The following is a 16,523-nucleotide window of genomic DNA, read 5'->3' as shown; positions in this document are numbered from 1 at the left end:
GGTCCTTCGGTTTTCTTATCAGGGCAGGCAAATTACAGGACTGGAATATTGATTTTTGAACAAATGTTTGGTCTTGGCGGCCAAAAGAACAGCTCGAATTCAGCTGGGTTTTGTGGTTTTATGGAATGACCTTGCTGCAATTTCCTTTCGCGGTGTAAATCCCCCCAATAAGGGGACTAGCATTGCTCTAAAACGCTGTAAATTCCATGGCTAAGGTTTTGTAATTTGATCTACACTGTTGTATGTTCACCATTTCAGATTTGCTTTGCTCCTCAACATGGAACACGGGCCAGAGAAGAAAAGAATCATTTCATGATCATCTCCATTTCTTTGTTTGATTTCTCTTGCCTTTGTTGCCAAAGTTTTTGCAAGGAAAAGAGGTGGATGAATACTTAATTAGTGGAAATTCATAGAAGAGACAAATGTAAATGGAACTGATATCATGTCTTCCACCTTCTCCTTCAAGATTGGAATCTCTCTCTCTCTCTCTCTCTCTCTCTCTCTCTCTCTCTTCTCTCTCTCTCTCTCTCTCTCTCTCTCTACAACTTGATTAGATTAATCCATTTGTATAAAGAGAGAAAATGCACAAGACAGATTCAAGCGCAAGCCTTCACCCCGCTTCCCAATTGCTTAACTTGTCAACATGACGGGATGATTAAAATTCATGTAAGCCATTCATTGTTATTATCCCAACTCACAAGGTCCTTCGTCTCTCTCATCCTTTTCGGCGATGCTGCAAACATCTTCTATCTGGCCACTCCCCTGCAAACTGGAACATGATCGTCTGCCAATTAAAAAGGTCCCTTGTGTGTAGAAGCAATACATTCTGATTTTTGCAGACGCAAGGCCTGAATTTTACCGAAATTGATTAAAAAAGCTCGTTATCATTGTGCTCCTTATCGAGGCTACAACAGAGAAAGAAAGTCATACAAGCATAGTCAGCATTCATGACCAAGAACCCAAAAGGTCATTCCATCTTTAGAAAAGATTCTTCCAGTCCATCTTTTTATTGTGTGTTTCCACATTGAAGAAAAAAACAGTGGTAAGTTAAAAGAGTTACAGTAACTCCTCATCAAATTTGGGAATCAGAATGCTCAAACATCTCCACATTTTCATTTAGTCCATCTTTTTTAGAAATAGGATCAATCCTGCCTTGGAATTTATGCCATGGTTTTGCAATTTGCTTGTTATAAATTTGATAGGGTATAAACAACTAACAATAGCATACCATTTACAGGCAGCCTTCAAGATGCAAAAACACTCTTTCCAGAGATTTTCACATGATGCATTCGTTGAGATATGTCGTTTGAGACAATTGTATGGCTTTTCTATATAATGCTAAATAAATTCCTTCGACGAATAGAAAGGAAAAACAAACAAACTAAATAGTGTTTTTCAGGTAAGCTTCTAATCTCACCTGAAATAAAAGCATCCAACGACCAACTTTTCTCATGTGGATAAACATGTATCTGTCCTTGTGTGTCTGGAAAGGAAAAAAAGGAGCGTGCCTTGACGTTGTCATAGACGAATCTGTCCCTATCCGAACATTGCCTTTTGTTGGTTCCTTTGTCTGATGCTTCTTCTTCTTTTTCTTCCTTTTAATCTATTTATTTTATTTTTCAGTTGTTAATCAAATATATAGCATCAGTGGAGTTTATTGATTTTTTTGCCCTCCACAGTACAGCCAGGGTAAAATTAGGTTTATTTAGCATTATCAAATTATTCTTAGAAAAAAAAAAAAAAAACATTTGCCGGGCATTTGGTTTTTTATTTTTTTTAAACAGTAAAATACCAAAATTAGGCATTACAACACAAACTCCTGAACTTATTGTCAAGGGCTTTTTTTTCCTTTTAATTATGTTTTTTTGTTTGTATCATGTAGACTAGGGGGTGATTTGATAATTTATCAATTTTAAATATTATTAAAAAAATAGTTGATGTGCCAACGTGTGGATGTGTCCGCGAGCTTTAAACGGCTCGTGCGGCTTCAACCGTTGGCTAAATACCAGATTCAAAGTGGTGTTGGAAAGTGCTTAGCGTCCCCTCCAGGTCTGAGCAACACATATAGCCAATGAACCGCTGGTTTGTTGTTGATGACTTTTTATTTTTATTTTTTACCTCTTTTCCTTTCGATTCTCGCGTTAAACCCTCTAATTTTTCAGACCAGCCCTTCAACTTGGTTTTTCTTCAAATTTTGTCCATGTTCTTTTAATTATAATTTTTTATTATTCGAAATAATTTATAAAATTAATTTTTTTTTTAATTTTATCATTCTTTATTTTTTTTTATCTATCAAACTTGGTACTCATTCTTTTAACTGTTGTTTTTTTATCTTTTTTTTTTCAATTTAATAAGTCATTCTTTTATTTCATTTAATATTAAGACCATATTTGGTTATCGTTCTTTTCATTGCTACTTTTTTTTTCATTTTCTTGATTTATTTTATTTTCAATTTCATCCTTTATTGTTTTATTTCATATAGTTCTTGTGTCAGATTTAGTTATTATTATTTTAATTGCTTTTTATTATTTTATTTTTTTTATTTTGGAGGGTTGAAAATCTTACTTCGTGATTTTTTCAGATCCGCCCTTTATAGGGTAACCTGATATTATGACTCGATACACGACTTTTGAAGATTAACCCAATTTGACTTCTTTAAAAAAAAAGATTTAATTTCATCATTCAATTTTATATTATTGGGCCTTCAACTTTTTGAGTTTTTCCACTTTCCTTTTTATAGGGTTGTTCTGATCTCATATCCTTTGTTGCGGGTTGGTCGAGTGAACTCAAATTGGCTAGGGTTTTTTTTTTAGTCTCACCTTTAGGTAGTGTTTAGTATTGTGGTAATGGTTGCTTTTCAAAGTGTTTTTCGTTCGGAAATGCATCGAAATAATATATTTTTTCATTTTTTAAAATTTATTTTTCACATCAGCTTATGAAAACAATCCAAAAACATAAAAAAATAATTTTAAACAATTTTTTTTTAATTTTTTGGCAAATGTGCGACCAACCACGAAGCCAAACGGTGCCTAATTATTTTGTTTGCCTGGGAGTTGACCGCCATTATTTTATTCAGTTTCTTTTGTAAATGGTTATCCTACCCTTATAAGTTGATCGTGTGTTTGGCATGTTGACTAGAGTAGGTTTTTATTTTCTTTTTAAAATTGATTTTTTTTTCAATTTGTTCTTTAGTGTTTGTTTTGTTGGTGATTGAGTTTCAATTTTTTTTTATTTTTTTCTTTAACTCGTTTTCAATCAATTTTTTCTTTGTTATCAAATAAGATCATTGAGACCCTTTTCAAATATTTATAGGGTGTCTTTTATAATGTGCCAAGCACCTTTTTTTATTAGTCATTGTTTTTTTCTATTGTCGTTGGATTTTTATTATACAATCATATTATTAAATTAACCAAACTTATTGAAACTATTTGAATCAATAACCCAAGTCTCGAATTTTTCGGACTCTTTAAAAAATTTATCATCTCCTAAACATTTTTTTCTTATGTTAGGAAAAATTTGACCCGACCTGTGGTGTAACGCGAGCCACCTATCTAATTAGATTCTAATCATTGAACTACAGTCAAACCTATTGTATTTCATTTATTTATTGATTTATGAGTTCTCCGTAAACATTATGTTTGACATTGTGGTAGTTTCCGTGGTTACAATTTAAAAATATTAAGGTAAAAAAACACTTTGAGTTGTGTTTTATATAAAAATAATAAGTTTTAAAAAATATGTGTTTAGTTAAAACTGTGTGAGATGAATATTTGCATGCAAAATAATTGAAAAACATGTTTCCATGAAAGAAAATAATTATTTTAGATTCTACAAAATCAAGTTTTGAAAAACAATTATATGTGAGGCTTGGTGCAAAAAGTAGAAGCTATTTTGATAACTGTTTTTTTTATATGGTTGGGCAAAAAAAAATATAAACTACCATAATACTAAACACACCCTTAAAGATAATGTCTATCATAACCATTTTATCTCAACCATTCATTACTCATATATCTTGGTGGATCCAACCACTTTTGAATCAGTCATGAATAATCTAAATAAGACATGCTTGAATATCCCTTTTTAGCAGCACATTAGATAGGTGGTTTGCGCAATGCCGTGGGCTGAGTTAATTTTTTTAATATAAAAAACGATATTCAGGCGACACTAATGTTTTTAAAGAAACAAGAAAAATCTAAGACCTAAGTCATCGACTTGATTGGGTTCAATAAACTCAGTTAATTTAATAATACGATTAAAAAAAAGACATCGATAGTAAATAAAACGAACAAAAAAATAGCAATAATTAACTATAAAAATAAGCTGCCAATATCGTAATCGGGAGGAGAAGAAAGAAGCCCATTAGAGACTCATCATCACTCCGCCATGGACATCATCCTATCATTAAAAGGAGTTCATCGAGATGGTTTTAACGCCACTGCGAAAGGCTTTATGACGACACCAAAAGAGGCTGCAATGCAATCAGAGTAATGATCCTGAAAAACAAACCAAACAAAATATCTTGAAGTGAGTATATCATGCTTATATTTAATCAATTAATTTAATTTAATTCAAAAAACTTCTTTTAAAAAAGCTGAATTTAACAAAGAATGACAAATAAAAATATTTGAGATAACTCGAGTCATTTTCAAAATTAGTGAAAAATCATATAGAAAGCAAATAAAAAAATAGAAGAGGCAAAACTCCAATTAAATAAATTCTAAAGGATGAATCTGAAAAAACAAATGCTAAAAGATGAAATTGAAAAAAACATGAGTTTAAAAAAAGAAAAAAAAACAACCTTGGACGAATCTTCCAAACCTAGTTTAATATTCTAAACTCGTAACTCGTAAAATTCTAGACCTGAGCTCAATCAAGAAGCTCAATTCCCAACCAACTTAATATTGAAAGATAAAAATAGAAAAAAGATATAAATTTTAAAAATTTATCAAAGCAAAAAAAATAGCAATAAAAAAATTAAGGATCAAATTTGATAGAAAAAATAATTGAAGGAGGATGAAATCATAAAAAAAAAATCAATCTTAAAATTTATCTCAACTAAAATAAATATCAATCAAAAGAATTGAGACCAAATCTAACAAATGATAAAATTAAAAAAAGGATGAAATTAAAAAAATCTAATTTTATAAATTATTTTAAATAAAATAAATAGTAATAAAAAAAACATGGACCATATCTGAAAGAAAAACAAATTGAAAGGTTGTTTGAGAATTTGGAAGTTCAAGTGCGAAAATTGATGAGAAGAGAGAAAAGAAGGAAAAAAAAAGAAGGATGTCAACACCAAATCAAAGGTCCATTGACCTCTCGCCTCGTCCAAGGATGGAGGGGCTATGGGGACGACTCGAATGCAACCGTGGAAGTTGAAATTTGGCAGTCAGGCGACGCCTTATACATCATCTAAAAAAGCATGATTTATCCCACACACCATCCATTTTTGGTTCTTAATAATAATTTATATTTATTAAAATAATAAATTTTCCTTTAGCTAATTGAAAATACTAAAACACTCTCCGACACTATTTAATCAAGTCTTTTTTTAAGGGTAATTTAATTATTTATACTGCTAAAAAAACATAAAAGATTGATATGTCCCCAATCAATCTCATAATAATTAATAAACCTTATAAAAAGATTGTTATATCCTTAATAGCCAGTCCAATAATTTTTTTGTGGTAAAAGAAAAATAGTAACTTCATTATAGCAATTTAGAGTAAAATATGCATGTGTAATATATATATATATATATATATATATATATATATATATATATATATATATATATATAGTTTTGAGCCTTTTTCATTGCCATTTGCGAATCTTGTTTCTGTGCGAACATTGCGGTTTCATCTCCTTTTTTTTTTTTTTCCTATCTATCTCTTGTTTTTATTGAAAATATTTTGCATTTAGACTGAGCCCTTTTCGTGGTATTTTTTTTTTTTTTTTTTGCAATTCATCATCCGACCCCATGAAAGTACATTTTTGCTTTCTTAGGACTTCTCCATAAAATAGATGAGAATCCAACCAGGGCCACGAATAGCTTAGATGAGACACACGAGACTGCTCTTAGCCCCGTTTTAAATAGTCCTGAGCCTTTTCCTTGTTCAACAAAGTGCGAAAACACAATCTGTAAGAAGCCCAAATTCATGGCTTCCAGTCCAGGCTTTCTTCTAAAAACCATCCAAATGGGCCTCCCGTAGTAACACACTGTTCCTCTACAAAATACTACTAGTCGGAGTCGTAACGACTAACGAGCATGGCCCAGAAAACAAAAATCACACACAGACACAGTAAACGAACCACTCCGCAATGACCGCGTCAGTGAGTCCATCCCTCCTCCCTCCACCTCGCCTTTGGCCGACAGGCAGTAGAATAATAATACTCTCGTATCATCTTTTGATGTGATGAATGACCCTTGGCCCTTTGCTAGAGCCAAACATCACAGCACAACACAGTCTCCTCTCTTAAATCTTAATAATTTTATGATTTTTATTATCTATACTACTAGTATAAATTAGTGCGATCACAGCATCTCCAATGTCTCAAGGTTTTCTCTCCAGCTAGCTAGCTAGATAACTCTTGCCTTTTCATTTACTTGACCTGATTCTTTGTGATTTTGTTGAATTTATTCACTCACAGTACGTAGATTAATAATGGCGAGCGGCAGCAGTATATCCTCCAATCCGATGTCGTTTAAGCACGGCTTATCTCTCTGGTGTCCACAGTCATCTCCTCTTCATCGAACTCTCCAGTCTTCTCCTTCTTCTTCAATCGGATTCAAGACTTTCTTCCGAAACCACGTCGTTGCTGCTTCCTCCTCCTCCTTCGCTAATGAAAATCGAGAGTATGTGATTGTTGGTGGTGGAAATGCAGCGGGATATGCGGCGAGGAGTTTTGTGGAGCATGGAATGGCTGATGGAAAGCTTTGTATTGTTACCAGAGAGGTTCTTCTTTGTTCAATTTAACAAACTTGATAGTGAAAAATGCTTATGTGAATTTTATCATTTTATTGTGATTTTTCTTCTTTGGTGTGTTGTTGTTGTTTTTGTTGTAGGCATATGCACCATATGAGAGACCAGCTTTGACTAAAGCATATTTGTTTCCACTTGATAAGAAGCCAGCGCGATTGCCTGTAAGTACTTGTCACTCAATTTCTTTTTGTACAATTTCTCTTAATTTAGGCATTTTGGGAACTGTTTGTATTAACTTGCATTATTTGATCCAGTCTTTTTTTTTTTTGTTAAAAGTACTGTACCAACTGTTAATTCAGTGTTAATATAAAAAATCAATATAATTTTCTGGTTTTTATTATGGTTTAGGGTTTTCATACTTGTGTTGGATCTGGTGGGGAAAGGCAAACTCCAGATTGGTATAAAGAGAAAGGAATTGAGGTAATTTTTTTTTTCTTTCCTTCCTTTTGTTCTCTCAAACATAGTTTTCTTTTCAAGTAGTTTAGATTGGAAATATTGTTATCTTGGATATCATGCATGGAAATAAATAAATAAATAAATACAAAACTTATTTTTAATTGATTGGCAAGCAAATCACAAGCTTTTCACATGCTGAGATATATATGGCACATATATATAATTCTGGTATTCGCAATTTGACATTTAAAACCCCTTTTATTTTTCTTGTTTAGATGTTATATGAAGATCCTGTGACAGGCATTGATATTGAAAAACAAACAGCAACGACGATATCAGGCAAGCTGCTCAAGTATGGAACTCTTATAGTTGCTACAGGATGTTCTGCCTCTAGGTACTCTCAATAGTTTGATAATCGATCTAGTTACCAGTTCTGTCTTCTATGAAATATTGAACGTAACTTGTCCAATTTGCGTGGGCTATAGATTTCCAGAGAAGATCGGAGGAAATTTACCTGGTGTTCACTATATAAGGGATGTGGCAGATGCTGACTCATTAATATCATCTTTGGTAATGATACTTTCATTATGCTTGTGTTATATCATTTGACAATATATGTTCTCTCAATTTCAGTTCAATTGTTGCTTTGCTTGTTAGATAATGAAAATCCCAGACCCCTGTGGTGTTACTACCGTATGAGGATCCCTGAAATTTCATCTCCTCTTTTTGGTGCTCACCGTATTGTACAGAAGATTGAGTGTTTAGTTTTCACTTGATTGAGTTCTAGCTTCCTTTCAAAGATGTCTTCATTCTCAGTTGGACAGACTGAGAATCATCTTGTTTTATTTCTAATGAAGCTAGCAAGGGATTTTCAGTTTCTAGCACCATATTTGGTTTAGGAGTTTGAAGATGCACGTCTTGAAGTTTTGCAAATTTCATAAATACAAATGGTTTGTTGAGTTATCAGAAAAGAAATGTGCTCCTGCATTCATGCTCTTGCATTCTAATGATTGTCTTTTGTTTGGGAAGGGGCCTTAATTGAGTTGAGTGTTTTTTTCCTTTCAATGACGTTATCTAATAATGTTTTAAGCTTTACGCCTCCAATGCTAACCCTGCTTGAAAGTTCAAAGCTCATAATTTATATCTTATGAGCTGCATGTCTATTTCTAAGATTGCTTAATAGTTAAATTCTATTGCTATAACAAACTTTCCATTTGTTTAGGAGAAGGCACATAAGTTGGTTATTGTAGGTGGTGGTTATATTGGCATGGAAGTAGCTGCAGCAGCTGTTGCTTGGAAACTTGACACTACGGTATGTACTCATGTTGCTTAGAGCTTCTATTGTATTTGGATTCATTTACAGTTTTGATACACTGGTATTGAAAATTTTGGTCATCCATAATGAGTTTTAACTTGGTTTTTTTGAATATTGGTTAATGCTACTTCCTTAATTAACCATTCCCATCCTAGCATTTTGGACCAAATTTATCCTCGGACATCTGATTATCCAATTTCAACAAACCATTGTTTCCATTATATTGGATTTGTACAACACCCACTTGATGCAGTTCTTATTTCATTTGATACTCCTTGTGCTATCGGAAGTTATCCCCTCCATTTGTTGCATACTGGGCAATCTTTCAAAAATGTATAGGACAGAATTATGTCCCGTGCCTGCTTGGCATCTGGAAAATGGGTGATGCAGAACAGTAAACTAAGAGAATTAAAGCATAGAAAGCAACAAGTTTTTATAGCAAAGAAGCTTTTATAGCAAATAAAAAAGTTGTTATAGCTAGGAAGGAGAATTTAGAGAGACAAATAGTATGTCATCTTATCAAATAATCAAAAACTCCCTATAGTATCTCAAAAGTCACATATAAACAATAACCCTAAAAACAACCAGCTACTGGGCTCAATCCGCTAAATAATAGTCTAATATAAGAAAGCCTAAATAAATAACTCAAATAAAAATACAACTGAATGGGCTTGGATGGGCTCAGTTTCCTAACCAAAGAGTAATGGGTTGGGCCATTCTTCGTCGTTGTCGTCCATATATTCGTGTAATTTGCGGTGTAGGTCCGGTGTCTTCACCAGCTGCTGATGTGGAACAAAAGAGATTTTAAAGCTAAAGAGAAAAGAAAAGAAAAAAACTAAGAAGAAAAGGCCAAACAAAGATAAGAGAACTGAAGAAGAGAAAGAATAGGTTGGAAAAATCTGCAACTTTGCAAATTTTATTCAAATAATCGAAACTCCTCGTAATATCTCAAAAGTCACATGTAAATAATAAACCCTGAAAACAACCACCAAATAATATTGTTTAATATATAAAAGTCTAAATAAATAACTCAAATAATAATACAATTGAATGGGCCTAGATGAGCTTAGTCTCCCAACCAAAGAGTAACGAGCCAGGCTATCCTCTATCGTCTCTGTCTATATAATCGTGTAATCTGTGGTGTAGGTCTGGTGTCCCCACCATTGGGTGCATCACATTTATCTTTCAAATTACTTTGGATTGTAACATGACCCTTTAGATGATAGCAGAAGACAAGTTACCTGTGTTCACCAAAGGAATATTTACATCAACTTGCTAGGTCTCAAGTGTGCAATGTATCGATGCAATAATGCTATTTGCTTGTAGAACCCTTTCATAGATAATTTGACTGGCTAAAACTTTAATCTAATTTCTTTTCGGTTCTTTGATGTAGATCATTTTCCCAGAGAATCATCTTATGCAAAGGCTTTTCACTCCTTCACTTGCTCAAAAATATGAAGAATTATATCAAGAAAATGGTGTTAAGTTCATAAAGGTACTCTCTCTCTCTCTCTCTCTCTCTCTCTCTCAATTAATGTGAAATAGGTATATTATGATCTTATCATAACCTTACCACAGGAATGCTGATTTTCTCATGTTGGTGACCAGGGAGCCTCTATCAAGAACTTAGAAGCCAGTTCTGATGGGCATGTAGCTGCCATTAAACTTGAAAATGGATCTACTATAGAAGCAGACATGGCAAGTTTTCAGCTACATCTTCAATGGTTTTTATGCTTTAAATTCCTTTCACACTTTTTTGGCATAATATTCATGCACCTGCATATAAAAACAAAGCAAGATGTTTCCAGGATAGAGACACAATGGAGGGAGCATGCCCCCTCCTCCTCACCCCAACCAAAAGAAAGTTTCAGAAGCATATAATAAATGTCCTTTTCCTTTTCATTTTGCAGGTAATAATTGGTATTGGGGCAAAACCAGCTGTTGGTCCCTTTGAAAGGCTGGGGTTAAATAACAGTGTTGGCGGAATACAGGTGAGCATGGTTCAACAACGTTCATTTTGTTGTCTTCACTGAAATTTCCAGCCCTGCACTTACTATGGCAACATCTGAGCATGTTTATATTATTATTTCTGCATGAAACTGGCTTGCTTTACCCAATCAGTGTAATACTCCGGGATTCTGTCACGATGGCATTATCCCATGAGCATAATCATGTTTTGATTGTCATTGCAGTTCTGAAAATCATGATATTTCTTATTCACATCTATTATCCATGCACTTGGAACTTTTGAATCTCAGGTTGATGGTCAGTTCAGGACAGGTATTCCTGGGATTTTTGCAATTGGAGATGTAGCAGCATTCCCATTAAAGGTATACTTTTCATAAATGATTTTGTGGTCTTTTATATATAGTCTGAAAATATGCATGACCTTGAACAGATGTATAACCGCATGGCACGAGTTGAACATGTAGACCATGCTCGGCGATCAGCTCAGCATTGTGTCAAATCACTACTTACTGCTCATACTAGCTCGTAAGTTTGGTTCTTTTAATTGGTCACAGTTCTGGGGCTTGAAATGTGCTTAAAGTGCTTTCATTCCTTGTTGAAATGCCCTTTTTAATGATTGTGTTTCTGCATGGCATCCAGATATGATTATCTCCCATATTTTTATTCGAGGGTTTTTGAGTATGAAGGGAGCCCAAGAAAAGTATGGTGGCAGTTCTTTGGAGACAATGGTACAAACATGTTGTGCTCAAATCTTTTTGTCACATTATGGTGTATTTTAATTATATTGTTTTACATCTTGGTTCGTGTTTTCTCTTATTGGCAGTTGGAGAGACAATTCAAGTAGGAAATTTCGATCCTAAAATTGCCACCTTCTGGATAGATTCTGGTAAATGCATTTTGTTTTTGCTGCCTATTGTCTCCTATATTGCTCTCTCTCACCTTTTCATGAATGTTGTTTGCTGAGAGATGATTTACTCCCCCACAGGCAAACTGAAAGGAGTTCTCCTTGAAAGTGGAAGTCCTGAGGTATGATTTAAACCTATTTAGAGTCCGTTTGGGATATCATTTGAGTCACAACTTTTGACTTTTGAGTCATAATCCAAGTTGTTTTTCATAAATAACTAGCGAGAAAAATAAGTTAAAATGACTAATATTTGATTGATAAAATGACGCAAAGCAACTTCTGTAAAGAAGTAATGTGGTGAAGGTTAAAATTCACAAGTTAAAAGTTAAAAAAATCGACTTTTTGATTAATTCAAGATTTTGACTTAATTTTATAACAAGCTCTTGATTTAGGTTAAAAGTTATTTCTAACCAAAAATACTTGTGACTTTTATTTGAGTTAAAAAAAAAAAAAACTTAAATCCATCTGCAAAGTCATACCAAACATAACATTAGACTTGGTTGTTGGGATAAGCAATCAGCGGTCAGTCATTTTTCATTTTACATTTTACGAAGAACAGCACACTTCCAGCCATATCCCCCTTATGAATGACATGCTATAACACGTTCTGCTTGTCAAACTATAATCTTGTTCTGCATGTAATGTTTCAGGAATTTCAACTACTCCCTGAACTTGCAAAGAGCCAGCCTATTGTTGATAAATCCAAGCTTCAGTCAGCATCTTCAGTTGAAGAGGCTCTGGAGATTGCTCGGACATCCCTCCAGGCTGCAGTTTAGTTGAGGAATTCCACTGTTGATTCTTCAAGTGAGCCATGCATGAAATTTCTTTCTTGAGGGAACTTTTCAATAATCTTCATGTCTGATTGTTCATTAAATTGCTCTCAATATCCGGCCTTTAGTTGGAGTCGCCTTCATCTTGTTTTGGGAATAATGGTTATAGCACGAAGTATCGTTGTATAGTTGAGCAAATTTTCCAAGTCACAGGCTTCTTCTCTGTATTAGGTGAAATAAATTTTTGGAATAATCTTAAATTTTGGTGTTTTGCACGCAACCACTAGTATTGCATAGGAGTGGGTGGCCCAAGGCTTGGTGTTGTGTCCAACCGCTTGGACAATAGGCAAATAGATACGTACGAGGATAGGACTCGATCATCGAGACATTTTGCAAGTTTTCCATCAAGGGTAGCAAGCAAACTACCCATGTATAGAGTATAGACAAATTGGGATTTAGAGGGCAGATAATACTAGTTATGGAAAAGATTATTATACATATATACTAAAAGAAATTCTCTGTATAATTTAAATTTTATCCAATTATTTTACTGTAATGCTGACAAATTTGTAATTTTTTGTGTTTTTTTCTCCTTTATATTTGGTATATTTCTGCATTACACTTGGCTTATTTATCATATATTTTTTTTATCTTCATTTTTTTGGTAATATTTTTGTTAGTTTTTTTTTTCTTTACAGTTTTTTAGAAAAAAATATTATTTTTTACTTTTTACAGGAATATTTATTTCTCATACTTATCTATTTATACCATTTTTTTTTTGTAATTTTTTCTTTACACATTTGTTTTTTTGAAAAATTATTATACAAAAATAAAAGTAAATAGTGTTTCATTGTAACAATTGTATTATTGTTTTATTTTTCTACTATGTTAAAAACTAATTTGAGATCTTATATGTTTTTATATAAGCATTAGTTTTTTGATTCACAATATATTTTTACTGTAACATTTACAAATGGTGTTAGAAAAAAAAATTAATCACACCACAATGAGATGAGTTGGAGAAAAGTGTTTTAACACTTTTTTTTTTCATTTATTGCTGTTAATGATTATTAATTTATTTAATTAAATGTATGTATATGTTTTTTATTTATAATTATGAATATATTTTTTTTGTAAAACAATGGGTTGGAAAAGTTTGTATATTTATTTTCTTGTCAAAAAAAATATCCGACCCGTGACGAAGTGCTTATCAAATGACTAGTGAGGTTCTAAATTGACTAGTTTAATTGTCTTTTATGTTGAGTTACTTGCTTGATTTTTTTTATATCTATTTTAAAGAAAAAATATTGAGTATTAGTTTTGCAATCTTAAATATTTTCAAAAGAATTTTCAACTGTTGGAAGCTTCACGTAATATTTTTTAGATTAAACTATTCTGTTGACTTTCTCAATACCTAACTAATCTAATATTAAAAGATAATTTTTTTAAAAAAAATCAAATAACAAAAAGTACTTAAAAAAATAACTCAAGTTAACTAGAACTAACTTGCCAAACTTGGACCTAAGTCATGATAGTAAGATAACCCTATAAAAAACAAATAAAAATAATCACAAAATTCAATTCTCAACCAACTTAATATCGAATGATGAAATTAAAAAAAAAAATTAAGAAAGAGGACAAAAAAACCTTGACTCCACCTAGGTTAGCATGCGAAATCTACGACCCGGGTTACGATACCGAGATTACTATATATAAAGAAAAATAAAAAAAATCATGAACCTCAATTCTCGAACAACCCAACGTTGAAGAATAAAATTGAAAAAAGATAAAAAACAGAGTTAACCTAGGTAACCTACCACATTCGTGACTCGGTTCATGATATCAAGATAAAGTAATAGAAAAAAAATCATGAAACTCAATTCCTAACCAACTTAAAATTGAAGAATGAAATTGAAAAAAAAAACTAAATTCAAAGATTGAGGACTAACGCTGACATAAAAAAACAAATGATTAACTACTTTGTAATTTTGGAGAGGGTTAGGTGCGAAAATCAAGGGAAGTAGAGAGAAAAGAAAAGGAACGAAAGAAAGATTGGGTTGTTTGAACCAAACTAGACCTTCTTCACTTATATACGCCGCCTTCAAAAGAAGAGGACACAGAAACAAATCAAACAATACCATAAAAGGTTGGGCAATGGAGGTTGTAGGTCGCCGCACGCACTGCTCAAATACGGTGGCCCTTCTCATGCTGGTGCGTGTGTTACACGTGACAACCACTTTCCCCTTTTCATTCAATTCAGTTTCTATACAATAATTTCAATTTTAAATTGGATTGGAATCTTCAATTGTTTAAAATAAATGAAATTAATTTTTTTTTTCTAAATCATGCATCAAATGAACTCTAGATTTTACCTCTAACACCTTCATAACCTAACATGAAGTCAATTGAAGCGAACTATGAAGTCGTATTCTAAATCAATCCAAATCAATCCAATTTGAAAAGATAAATTAAAAAGAAATAAACTTCAATGAAAAAATATCATGACACTATTATAATCCCAAAGTAATTTTGTAAGTGCTGTTCAATGTTTTAGCTAAATGTTTTAGTTTCTTTTAATTAATATTCCGATCATGGCGGTAATAAAGGGGTGAGATTTGCAATGGTAAACTATATTTTAACCTTTGTATATTCAGAAATATTCCACTTTAACCCTTGCAGTTTAAAAGTTTACAATATTATCTCTATAATTTTCAAAAATTCTAACTTGATTGACCGATTGTTAATAAATAGGAAAGGGTACCTAACTGAGTGCCCTATTTATCACTCGTTTTCTTCTTCTTCTGTTTTTTCTTCCAAACTTCTACACCAACAATAATGTCTCATGGAAATTTTTAAAGATCAACTGATTAAAAAGTGGGTTCGTTGGTAACTTTCATTTAGCAATTTAACAACTAGAGTCATTAATTTTTTTTCAAAACTACAGAATTAAGATCAAGAAATTTAATATTAATAAACTAAACTAAATAAAAAAAATTAATTAAAATAAAAAAAAGCCAGGCTACGTGTCCATTACTACTATTCTCTCCCTCTAATTGATCACTTGTCAAAATCAAAGCCAAGCTGTCAATTGACTCAATTATTACAACATTAGAAAAAATAAAAGAAAAGCGAAATCTTAGGCTTTCAACAACTGTACGTTATATAGCTTAAGTGATCAATTTATTTTTAGAAATTACTAATTCAAGTTTTATAAATTTTAAAGCTATTTACATGGTCATTAACTTTAAAATCCATAGAATTAGTTAAAATATACGCAAGATAATACGGATACTCATATTAATCTAAAAAAACAAATAAACGGTATACACTATTATAAAAATCTCACAAAGGTTTCGGATAAGCTGTCTCGGTTACATCACTGTTTTATAAAATTTTTAATTTTTTAAAAAAAAAATTTAAAATTTTTTTTGAAATTATTTTAAAATATAAATATTAAAAAAAAATTAAAAAAAATTATTTTAATATATTTTCAAACAAAAAAAATACTTTAAAAAATAATTTATATAATCCTTTTAATTTTGAATTCCATTCTATTCCTTGCTGACGTGTTTTTTAAGTTATGGTCAGGTTTGTTATTTTTAAATGTGTTTGGTATTTTGATAGCTTTTATGATTGAGATGTGAAAAAAATAAATTTTAAAAAATCATATTTAGTTATGGTTGTTTTGATTAAAATATGTATTTGGTTAAAATTATAATTGAAATTATTGTTCAATAACAAACATCTTCAAAATATTTAGTTGAAATTGATGTTGGTAATAAAATAATATAAATAAATAATGAGAATATATATATATATATAACAAGCTTGGATTTTGACAAATTTTTAACTTGTACAAAAACGACACAGCATTAATTTTTTTGTTATTTTGGTTTGAGTAGCAAATTTAACAATAATAAAACACAACTTAATAAATAAAAAAAACATATAGAAATAACTTCTCAAAAACTGAGTTTTGAACTCATTTAATAATGTATCCATACATAAAAATTATGTTTTGTTTTGTAATCAAATAAGATAAAATCATGGTTAAATAAAAAAGCTGCGGCAAATACATAGCCAAACTGGACTAAGTTTGTTTCGTCAAACATGCGGCTAAAAGGTCTCCCGCCTACATGCTTGTTCGACACGGAGTTAGAAGCTTCGTTAATTTTCCTTCC

At 31.8% G+C, this 16,523-nt stretch overlaps 1 protein-coding gene across 1 annotated transcript; it reads left to right on the top strand.

The window, feature by feature from the left end:
• The first annotated feature begins 6,294 nt into the window (after positions 1-6,294).
• LOC7479290 (monodehydroascorbate reductase, chloroplastic/mitochondrial) lies at positions 6,295-12,915 on the top strand. The gene is made up of 16 exons (XM_002299473.4): positions 6,295-6,565; positions 6,658-6,962; positions 7,073-7,150; positions 7,338-7,409; positions 7,661-7,779; positions 7,871-7,955; positions 8,608-8,697; positions 10,094-10,195; positions 10,309-10,398; positions 10,611-10,691; positions 10,959-11,030; positions 11,099-11,193; positions 11,308-11,396; positions 11,492-11,554; positions 11,654-11,694; positions 12,223-12,915. Exons 1-16 carry the CDS (start codon positions 6,556-6,558, stop codon positions 12,346-12,348), a joined length of 1,518 nt encoding a protein of 505 aa, XP_002299509.2. The 5' UTR covers positions 6,295-6,555; the 3' UTR covers positions 12,349-12,915.
• The last annotated feature ends 3,608 nt before the right edge of the window (positions 12,916-16,523 follow it).

The sequence above is a fragment of the Populus trichocarpa genome, chromosome 1 (assembly GCF_000002775.5).
Source record: "Populus trichocarpa isolate Nisqually-1 chromosome 1, P.trichocarpa_v4.1, whole genome shotgun sequence".
In the NCBI taxonomy this organism is placed as follows: Eukaryota; Viridiplantae; Streptophyta; class Magnoliopsida; order Malpighiales; family Salicaceae; genus Populus; species Populus trichocarpa.
The sequence above is the reverse complement of the archived record's forward strand: the minus strand, read 5'-3'. Positions and strand labels throughout refer to the sequence as shown.